Source organism: Lipotes vexillifer, unplaced genomic scaffold, assembly GCF_000442215.2.
Source record: "Lipotes vexillifer unplaced genomic scaffold, Lipotes_vexillifer_v1.1 scaffold38, whole genome shotgun sequence".
NCBI classification, from domain to species: domain Eukaryota; kingdom Metazoa; phylum Chordata; class Mammalia; order Artiodactyla; family Lipotidae; genus Lipotes; species Lipotes vexillifer.
The window spans coordinates 2,713,687-2,725,197 of record NW_006791464.1 but is presented as its reverse complement, the minus strand read 5'-3'; the positions used below and the strand labels follow the sequence as shown (position 1 = coordinate 2,725,197).

Below are 11,511 nucleotides of genomic sequence, written 5' to 3'. Positions count from 1 at the left end.
GAAAGAGTGCATTTCTTTCTGTAAGCTCCCAATAAAGAACCGATTTCCTTGCCTTTTCGAGCTTATCTCTCTGACCATTCTTCCATAATCATATCTTCCTCTGACATTCCTTTCTCCCCCAAGATAATCCAGTGTAATAGCTCTATCTCAAGGTTCTCAGTTACATCTGAAAAGTCCATTTTGTCATGTAAGATAACATATTCACAGGCTCTAGCTTTTAGGATATGGACTAAACATCTTTGGCGGGGCAGGGAGGCACTATTCTCTCTGCCACAATGATAGACATTGAAAAATGTTAATTTCCACTAATGAAATAATAACCTTTAACTCTCATAATATTAATTTTGCATTAAGCAGTTTTCCTTTAAGGAGTTTATATGTTTTGGGCCTCTTGTGCAAAATCATTGTGAAAATGTATAAGCACATATTTGACAAACTAATTTTTAATGTTATGATTAGAATACTGAGGTTGTAATTACACGTAATTAGACAGAACATTTAATTTAAGAAATTTATTATGGATTAATTAAATATTTTATAGAATAAACATTCTCTGTCCCAGCATATCTATGACTGAGTCACATTTATTGCATATATGGATAAACACTACAAGGTGTTTTTTTTTTTTTTTTACATCTTTATTGGAGTATAATTGCTTTACAATGGTATGTTAGTTTCTGCTTTACAACAAAGTGAATCAGCTATACATATTCATATGCCCCCGCATCTCTTCCCTCTTGCATCTCCTTCCCTCCCACCCTCCCCATCCCACCCCCCAGGTGGTCACAAAGCACCAAGCCCATCTCCCTGTGCTATGCGGCTGCTTCCCACTAGCTATCTATTTTACGTTTGGTAGTGTATATATGTCCATGTCACTCTCTCACTTTGTCACAGCTTACCTTTCCCCCTCCCTGTATCCTCAAGTCCATTCTCTAGTAGGTCTGTGTGTTTATTCCTGTCTTACCCTTAGGTTCTTCATGACATTTTTTTTCTTAGATTCCATATATATGTGTTAACATATGGTATTTGTCTTTCTCTTTCTGACTTACTTCACTCTGTATGACAGACTCTAGGTCCATCCACCTCATTACAAATAGCTCAATTTCATTTCTTTTTATGGCTGAATAATATTCCATTGTATATATGTGCCACATCTTCTTTATCCATTCATCTGATGATGGACACTTAGGTTGTTTCCATCTCCAAGCTATTGTAAATAGAGCTGCAATGAACATTTTGGTACATTACTCTTTTTGAATTTTGGTTTTCTCAGGGTATATGCCCAGTAGTGGGATTGCTGGGTCATATGGTAGTTCTATTTGTAGTTTTTTAAGGAACCTCCATACTGTTCTCCATAGTGGCTGTACTAATTCACATTCCCACCAGCAGTGCAAGAGTGTTCCCTTTTCTCCACACCCTCTCCAGCATTTATTGTTTCTAGATTTTTGCACAGCAAAGGAAACCACAACCAGGACCAAAAGACAACCCTCAGAATGGGAGAAAATATTTGCAAATGAAGCAACTGACAAAGGATTAGTCTCCAAAATTTATAAGGTGCTCACGCAGCTCAATAACAAAAAACTGAACAACCCAATTCAAAAATGGGCAGAAGACCTAAATAGACATTTCTCCAAAGAAGATATACAGACTGCCAACAAACACATGAAAGAGTGCTCAACATCATTAATCATTAGAGAAATGCAAATCAAAACTACAATGAGATATCATCTCACACCAGTCAGAATGGCCATCATCAAAAAATCTACAATGTGTTTTTTTAATTGGTGATATTAACTAAATGATTTTCAGATTTATTCATCAGTTTGTGATGCATAAGCACAGTGAATAACTTCAGAGTTTTTAGCAATATTCATTATCACAAAAGTCCTGAGAACCATAACCATTACTGTTGAGATATATAAAAGAAATGTTATTTTTATTTAAATTCATAGTTTAAAACTATAAAAATCTAAACAATACTAATGAACTGATATTGATAGGTCTTAGTGTTAGTTTCAAAAAACCCATCATTGTGTCCTGTGACTATCAAACTATTTTGTTTGCAAAATTCAACATGAATTCCTAAGGTCTGATAGATCACAAGTATATTATTGCCGTAAGTTTTGTCAGTGCAGAAAGACAACATGTACCAGGTGCCACTATTTGTAAGTTTTATTCCAGGGTTCCAGGTGTTTACCTTTGGGGGATCTTCTTACTCAGACAGTAAGCTCACCCTCCAGGTTATGGCCTGAACATTATATCAATGTGGAAGCTTACAATAACAAATTTTCACTAACAATAGTCACTTCACTTCGTAATCCTTGATGAATTTCCTAGGAAAGGAAATGGAAACTAACCTTTCTTGAGCTCTACCATGTATTGGCATAGCACTGAGCCTTTTCATCTTTTTCTCTTATTTAACCCTCACAATATCCCATTAATTTCCCAAGAACAAAAAAAATATGGTTTTGTCTGAAGATATGTGTTTAAGACCAAGTATTATGGATGTAAGCACTTTCAGGATGAGAGGTCAACATTTCAAATGTTATGGACTCCACCAACGTGAAAAACTTGGTGCAAGATCACATTTCCTTTTGTGTTTCCTTTTGTGTAAGGAACGGATCCCAGAGAGTCCTTCTCCTGTTCCTTCTCTGGAAGAGAGTCATCGCCCTGGGAGCCAGACCTCCTCCCACCCCAGCAGCAGCGTGTCCAGCTCTCCCTCTCAGATGGATCACCATTCGGAGAGAATGGGTGAGTATCTCACCTGAAGCAAGGAACTGAAAGATAATCTTTCAGGAAATTCTTCATTAGGCAATAGAGAGGGGAGAAAAACCTGGGGGAATTGATGCTTTTTGAAAAGTGGTGATTCTTTATTACTGAAGCAATATGAACAACAAAAAGGTGTTAGAAGTTTGTTCTCTGGAAGGGGCTTCATTTACTGTATCCCTGGATCTCATGGGAACAATTTGATGGGATTTTTGTAGAGTATATGTTAATTCAATATGCTGGTATTTGGCAGCTAGTGTGATACAAATCACTTGCTATATTCACAGCACCCTTTGAATAATGGAAGATAAAATATCCTTTGGACAATTGATCATGTAAGAGTGATTAAAAAGTGAATCAATATATGATTTGCAATAATCTCAGCAATTCAGATCACAAATTTTAACATGATTTTTCCTACGTTTCTTTTTTATTGTTTCAGAAGTCTTACACCACAGACACTATTCCAGAAATATTATAATGTTATTGTCAGTGATCTGACATATTGGAGACTTGAATCTAGACACAGTCTGGCACTAACTAGCTATGAGATCTTGGGTATGTCACTTAACCACAATGAGTATCTTTACCTAACATATGGATATAATTACTGCTCTGCCTATTGCACTGGAGTTTTATGAGGTCAAATGAAATAATATGTGGAAAAAACACTTCAGAAATTTAAAGCGCTAAGGAAATGTGAAGGATAAGCACTATTTTTCTCTGTGTGGCTTTACCTTGATTGCTTATCATCTCCTGCTGTTTGATCCTACTCAGGTATACAGACATTACCCAGTGCATTCAGCTATAACAAATTCTCATTTGATATATAATAAGTATGAACCAAGTGAGCTAGGTAAAATCTTTATTAATCTTCTGTACCTACACAATCCAATTTCCTAAGTATCCATTTCCTTTAGGGAAAATAATATCTTCTCTTCTTTTAGTCTTAATATTGGGACATTTTTAATGTAAATTCTAAGTTTTTACACTTCATAAGAGTGATTGCTTCAAGACTCTCCAAAATAATGTTTTTATGGGGGAGGAAAGGAATTTGAGGGATTAGGGAAGGTGTTAGGTTCTGGATTTGTGGTGGGGAAGGAAAAAGATGATTTCTCTCTTGTGGAAACTCATCCAAGTCTCACTTAGCTTGTCAATATTATATATTCTTTGTAACTATTTAGCTTCATAGTGAGCCCAGTGCGTCTCAAATCTGGCTCCCCATTATAATCGCCTATGGAGCATTTACAAATCTGGATGCCCAGGCCACACGCTCAGGGTCTCATTTACCTGGTCTGGAATAGAGCCTAGAAGGAGTGTTCTGTTTTGCTTTTCAATATCTTCTCAGGACATTCTAATGTGCAGCCAGAATTAACCACTGAATTAGAACTTGTAGCTAATGACCATAAGGGAGTAAATTTAATTCCTGGAAGAGGTGACAGAGGTTTTCTAGCTTTACTCTGTTCTGTGGATGCAGACTAACCTACTAGTTACAATATTGTGTGCAACAGATTCAAGAGAGTCTGAGCAAGACCTGTGGGGGTAGCCAGATGACCATAAAGGAATCAAGAAACATACATTCTTCTATTAGGAAAATATTTGTACTGATGAGGGAGGGCGGTAGAGAGGAAAAAGAGAGAGAGAATTATTTATTGAGTGCTGGCTAAAAGCAGAGAACACAGGGAAATATGTGTACTCTGTAATAGACATATCGTAAGAGATGTCATACTTAGAAATCAACTATATCCAAAGCAATATAATATTATAAAAAATCTTGACAACGTAAAACATTTCTTGTTCCACCGGCAGTAATTATACTCTCTATGCACATTCCACAATTGTCCAAGCGTGATAGTGAGATTGTCTATAAGTGAATTAAAAGGTTTGATGATTTTTGGCTTAAAGTGACCATACTTTATTGATAGTGCTATATAACATTTTAATAAAATGTAACTAAATAGAATTAAATGATAAACTGAAATTGACATGTTTTTCCTCTTTCAATATAAATGTCTTACGAAGAAGCACTTACAATTACCAGAAAATTATATTTTATCTATTAATTTTGCTATATATTTGCAAAAACTCTACAAAATAAACTAAAGTCATAATTATTTTAAACTCATGGAATTAAGTGCAAAATTATCTCTGAAGCATTTTGGGAAATATATTATTAATTATGGAGGTAAATAACTAATTTGTACATGAATTTCAAAAGAGGAAATATTTTAAATGATTTAAAGAAAATATGTTGGAAATTATATATGTACTATGTATTAATTATACTGTAAAATTCATATGATTAAGCAGCTTATTGATTTTTAAATTGTATGATAATCAGAACAACAAAAATCTTCACTTGTTCAGAAGTAGAAGTGTATAAAATTCATGTTGTTATTGGAGTAAAATAGGTATTTATGTAATGGTTTTCTGCTTTTCTTTTGGGTGTTTTGCAATAAAATTACTCAGCTATATCTCTCTTATTTATAGTTATGATGCCCAACAATAGAGAGGAACTTATCGTTGATCAGGATAATGGACCAACCATCAAAAAATTCCAAAGGGAAAATAAAGGTAAAATGACTTTTGCTTATTTGATGTACATATAAAGATCAGATACTAACTCAATTAACATCCCATTGCTGTATATTGCATCCACATTTCCCTAAGTCAGAACAGATCCATACTGGCTTTGGATAAATTCTTTTAGTAGTAAAAAAATAATATTTACCTGAAGCTTGTTTATTTGATGTTATAAATAACATATTAGTCCAAAGTTTCTCTGTGCCTATGGTTGGAAACTTTACCCTAAGCCCTTTTATTATGCCTGATCCGAGACATCTGATTCTCTTTTTATTATGTATGCACTTTGTTGACTATATTTAAATGAATCACCATTTGATGGTTATGTTTGAAAAACTTGAGTTGCTGTCATAGAGGAGAGATGTTCCCTTCAACACTCAAAAGTGATTTTAAAAGTATATGCTAACTTGGACATTTCAGAGGAAAGTTTAGCAAGCAGCTCCAATCAGGTATTTACCTATAATATTGATAGATATGACATCAATCTGGCTTGTAATCAACTGAGGAAAGTAAGAATTTCAAAGACTTGCTTCCTTGATATGAAAACTGAGTACAACTTTGTTTAAAAGGCTGTAAAGGTAAGAGTAAAGGAAAATATATCAGCATATGTTATAGGCTATGCATTATTACTGTCACCATGAGTTAGTAACTCTAAGCTAAAGAACATAAGCTAACATGTAATTTATCAGATCGTCAGATGGTCCGATTGTACTTCACTATAGGGTGCATTTTTCCATCTTTAATAAAGATGCTCATAATATACAGAAAAAAACACTCCATGAGCTGAAGAGTTAATGGAGAAATTTTTTATTTCTTCTCTAGACTGAACTTGCTTTCTAATTACCTAGATGAGCATTTTAGTTAGAATTTGGAATAATGTATAATTTTAATTTCATTGATCCATTGTTGGTTTCCTTGCCACATATTTTGTCTTTTCTTATCCAAACACTGAAAGACTCTACCCTCTGGGGCCCCAAGATATAAATACTTTATTTCAGAAAAGTGGTGAGAATGGAAGTCAGGTTCAGTATATTAAACTACCCAAACTCTTACAGAGGTAATGGAATTATAGTTAAAGATGAAATTTCATTCATAACTCAAAAACAATTTGTTCCTGAAACTTCTTTCCTAGCAAGTCATCACTATTTGAAGGACAGCTTGGAAGTAAAGCATACTTTCTAGGAAAATCTCGAGCTGTACATGATACATATGATTCTGTCAGAACTGCAAAACCCATAAGTCAAAATGGCATTTAGGACTGGTCTGTTTGCTGCAGTGTTCAAGTACACACTGCTGTGTCTTATTAAAAATCAGCTGGAGTGCTAGTACAGATGTACAGTAGCCGATTTTCATAAAATACACAGTGGTATGCACTGGCACTTCTGAATCTCTTACTGTGGAATGGCACAGTTATACTCATTTCAAATATGTTGGTCACATATCCTGGTGAGGACATGAATAGACTGGAGTGGCATATTAAACTGTACTTCTCTGGTTATAATGGAAAACTATCTTTTAAATGAGATTTTCTATGTCAAGTTCTACCAGTTACATTTGTACTTAAGATACAATATATTTTCCTCAAATAGATTTTAGTTCTTAAAAGGGAATGCAGTTAAAGTAGAAATCTCAACATTTATTAAGTTTGAAAAGTAGACAGTTTATACAACTGTAGCAAACATATATTTTCACATCTGTTTTGAGTAATATCGTGATTTTAAAAATGATTTATAGCTCTGGAAATTATATAATGCCAGCTTTGCTGTTATGTGGAAATTTTCAGAAAATGATTAGAGTATGCTTCATGTAGCCCGCCTCTTACTCTACCTTGTAAAATTGGGTGACAGCTAGTGTGATACATATCTCAAATAATAATTTGTATTTTGCCTTAAATTTTCATATGCAGACATTTCAAAGTCTATATGATCTGGGCTTTCATGCAATGAGTTCCATTTAGACTATGTCCAACATGACTTACCAGAATTGCTATTTTAGTTTTGACTCAAGTATTTTGACTAAACTGACTCGTCAATCAAATAAAGCCTTTGATTTTATTTTTCCACAGACTTAGTCAAACAAATTGACCAAACCAATCACATGTTATGACATTTTGTTACATAATTTTTAGCAATCAGTTCTGGGATTCTTTAGAGACTTTGGGACTATATACCTTCACCCATGTGGAAGCAAAGGTCCAAAACAAGACCCTCTGCCCTTGGCAGCCACTGGTCTCCCAAACTGCTGTCAGGAATAGGGGCTTTTTGATATTTTGCATTTTGTATTGAATGTATCTATTGAAAACTTTATATGTACGAGAAGAATTGATGGTCAAATTTGGAATGCTTTTTGTTTTTCTGCTCCAGCACCATTTGTGGAAAAAGCTATTCTTCCTTCATTGAATTGCTGTGGTGATTTATCAAAAATCAGTAATCTGTACTTATTCAGGACTATTTCTTTATTCAGTTTTACCTATCTATGTATCTATCCTTCTACCAGTACCACAGTCTTGATTATTGAAGCCCCATAGTAAGTTTTAATATCTGATAGAATTACTCCTTCTATTTTATTCTTTTCTTCCAAGATTTTCATGGCTATTCTAGAGACTGTGACTTTTCCATATATTTTATAAAAGATAGTATATGTCTATTAAAAAAAAAAACCTTGGTGTGGTTTTGATAGGAATTACATTAAAACTACAGATTAATTTGGGAAAAATGGCATCTTTACTATTTTGAGTCTTTCAATACATGAGTACAGTATGTCTTTCCATTTATTTAGGTTTTCTGTCTTTCATCAGCAAAGTTAGTTTTTGGCAGACAAGTTCTGTACAAGGTTTGTTAAATTCATACCTAAGTATTTCATTGTTTGTATAATTATAAATGGTTTGAATAGCTATAAATGTTTCTGTATTCTCAAATTCAGTTTTCACACTACAGCTTTCTTAGTATATAGAAATACTGTTGATTTTTATATGTTGGTCTTGTATCCTGCCATCTTACTTAACCTCACTTATTAGCTCTACAAGTTTTTTGGTTGGTTTTAATACTTGGGATTTCCTACATATGCATTCAGGCCATGCCATCTGTAAATAAAAACAATTTATTTCTGCCTTTTTAATTTATGGGAATTTGATTTCTTTTTCTTGCCTTATTGTCATGGCTGGGACTTTTAGTACTACATTGAAAAACAGTGATGAATGTGGACTTCCTTCACTTCTTTCTGATTTTAGCAGGAAAACGTTCAGTTTTTCAACATTATGTATGATATTATCTGTAGATTTCTTTGTAGACACTCTTTATCTAGTTGAGGTAATTTAGCTCTGCTGTTAATTGGCTGAAAGTTTATGTCATGAATGAGTGCTGCGTTTCGTCAAATGAATTTTCAGCCTATGTTTATAGGACAGTATGATTTTTTTTTTAATTTTTAGCTTGTTGGTATGGTGAAATACATTGATTGATTTTTCAATGTTAAACCAGCCTCACATACCTGGAATAAATCATACTTGGTTACGGTGTGTAATTCTTTTTATAAATTGTGGGATTTGGTTAGCTAATATTTTGTTTGCAATTTTCCACCTATATTCAGGAGGGATTGACCTACAGTCTGTTTTTGACAATGGCTTTGTATTTAGTGTCAGAGTAACACTTGTCTCATAAAATGAATTGGGAAGGGTTTCTTCTCTTTCTTGGAAGAAATTATGTAGAACTGGTGTCAATTCTTTTTAAAATGCTTGGTTAGTATTATTCAGTGAAACCATTTGGGTGCAAAAGTTACATTTTGGGGATAATTAAAAATTCTGGATTAAATTTCCTTAACAGTCATAGGGATACTCAGACTATTTTTCCTATTAAGCAAGTTTTGGTAGTCTGTGTTTTTAAAGAGTTAATCTATTTAATCTAACTTATTGAATTTATGTGCATAGTACTGTTTGTAGTATTCCTTGTTATCCTTTTGATATCTGTGGAATACTGATAATGGTAATTTGTGCCTTCTCTTTTGTATTTGTCATTCCAGCTGGAGGTTTTCAAATTTTATTCATCTTTTCAAAATATCAGCTTTTGTTTCTTTGATTTTCTTTATTGTTCCTTTGCTTACAATTTCATTTATTTCCGCTCTTACGTTTATTACTGCCCTTTTCTGCTTGGTTTGTTTATTTTGCTCTTCTTTTTTCTAGTTTCTTAAAGTGGGAGCTTAGATAATTTATTTTACCCCTTTTCTCTTTTCTAATATGAGTATTTAATATTATAAAATTTCTTCTCAGTACTGGTTTAGCTAAGTTTTACCAATTTTGATATGTTGTATTTTTATTTTCATTCAGTTCAAAGTGTTTCATAAGTATTTACTCATAATTTTCTCTTTCTGTTTTTCTTTATTTCTTCTTGATGTTCAAATTTTCCTTCTCTTATTTCCTTTTTGTTTAGACACTTTTCTTTAGCCATTCTTTTAAAGTAAGCTGGCTGACAACAAATTCTCTTAGTTTTCCTTCATCTGAGAATTTCTCCATTTCCCCTTCATTCCTGAAGGATATTTTCACCAGATGCATAATTCTGGGTTGATGATTATTTTTTCAGCACTTGAAAAATGGCATCCCATTTCCTTCTGGCTGCCATGGTTTCTGATGAGAAATCCACTGTTGTTTGAACTGCTTTTCCTCTGATAGGTAATGGCTGACTAATTTTAAGATTTTTTCTTTGGTTTTAGAAGTTTGACTATGATGTGTCTTGGTGAAGATTTCTTTGGATATATCTTGTTTGGAATTTGTTCAGCTTCTTGAGTCTGTAAGTGCATGCCTTTTGACAAATTTGGGAGGTTTTAGGACCTTATTCCTTTGAGTAGTTTCTTTAGCCTTGCCATCTTTCTCCTCTCCTTCTAGGACTCCAATGACACAAATGTTGGATCTTGTGTCATAGTTCCACATACCCCTGTAGCTCTTTTTCTCTCTCTCTTTTTTTATTTCCAAAGTGTGTTTTCTCCCTCTTGTTCAGATTAAGAAATTTCTATTTTTCTATTTTTAAGTTCACTGATTCTTTCATCTGCTCTCTTCACTCTATGTGTTGAGCCCGTCCATTGAGTTTTAAAATTTTGGTTATTTTAGTTTTCAGTTCTAAAATGTCCATTTGTTTCTTTTTGAACATTTTTATTATTTTTTTTTGCTGTAACTTTCCATTTCTTTGCTGATATTTTCTATTCTTTCACTTATTTCACACGCCTTTGTAATTGTTCATTGAAGTATTTTTATAATGACAGCTTAAAAATCACCTGTGAAATCTTAGGGTTGCTGGCTGTTCATTGTCTTTAGTCATTCAAGTTGATATATTCCAGGTTCTTGGTTTCACAAGTAATTGTTTTATTGAAACATGGACATTTTAGGTATTATGAAACTCTGGATCTTATTTAAATCTTACATTTTCTCAGGCGCCTCCTGACACGGCTCTGGTGGGGCAAGGGAGGCAACACTGCCTCATTTCTACCAGGTGTGTATGGGAGTCCAGATTCTCCACTCTGCCTCCATTGAAATACTGGGGTGAGCTGGTGCTACAGTAGAGCTGGGTGGGGGTAGTAATTCAGGTTCCTTATTCTGTTGATACCACCCTGTCTGGAAGGAGTTACTACTCTCCCTTGTGGCCTTTCCTTACATTGCACATGGCCTCATTCCCACTGAGCAGTGGCAAAAGTTTTGACTTTCCAGTATATCTTCTCTGATACCACCCAAGATTGTAAAGGGTACTGGATAGAAGGTGGAAGTCTAGGCTCTCCATGTAGTCTCTACTGATACTGTGTGTGAGGGGGTAGCCTCATTGCTGCTAAACACTGCTAAATTACTGAATCTCCATTAAGCTTTCTTTTCTGACACCACCCTCACCAGTGGTGGTGGGGTTTGAAGGGCATTGGCACAGCTCATTAAAGTCTGGGAAGAGCGAAGTTTAGGTTTCCCATTTGGCCTTTGCTGGTGGGGTGGAGGTAGGGCTGCATATTTTTCTGGGGTGTTTGTCTGAAGTAGAGCAGTTATTGTTTAAACGTTTTTAGTATTGCTCAGCTACTCATTCCTGGTCCTTTGGCTAGAGAGAACACACTTTTCTGGGGGATTTATTTGTCTGTGCCTATTGGTGTTTCTGGATTTCTGGCTTTTCGAATAGTCGTCAGGGATATGAGAGGGAAAGA

At 34.3% G+C, this 11,511-nt stretch overlaps 1 protein-coding gene across 3 annotated transcripts in view; it reads left to right on the top strand.

Moving 5' to 3' along the window:
• The window catches only part of DACH2 (dachshund family transcription factor 2), a 629,817-nt gene that overhangs the window by 490,281 nt on the left and 128,025 nt on the right, over positions 1 to 11,511 (top strand). For all 3 annotated transcript variants that reach the window (XM_007464443.1, XM_007464441.1, XM_007464442.1), the window contains one exon: positions 2,616 to 2,751. In XM_007464443.1, coding sequence (XP_007464505.1) covers positions 2,616 to 2,751 — 136 coding nt within the window. The remainder of the gene's footprint in view (positions 1 to 2,615; positions 2,752 to 11,511) is intronic.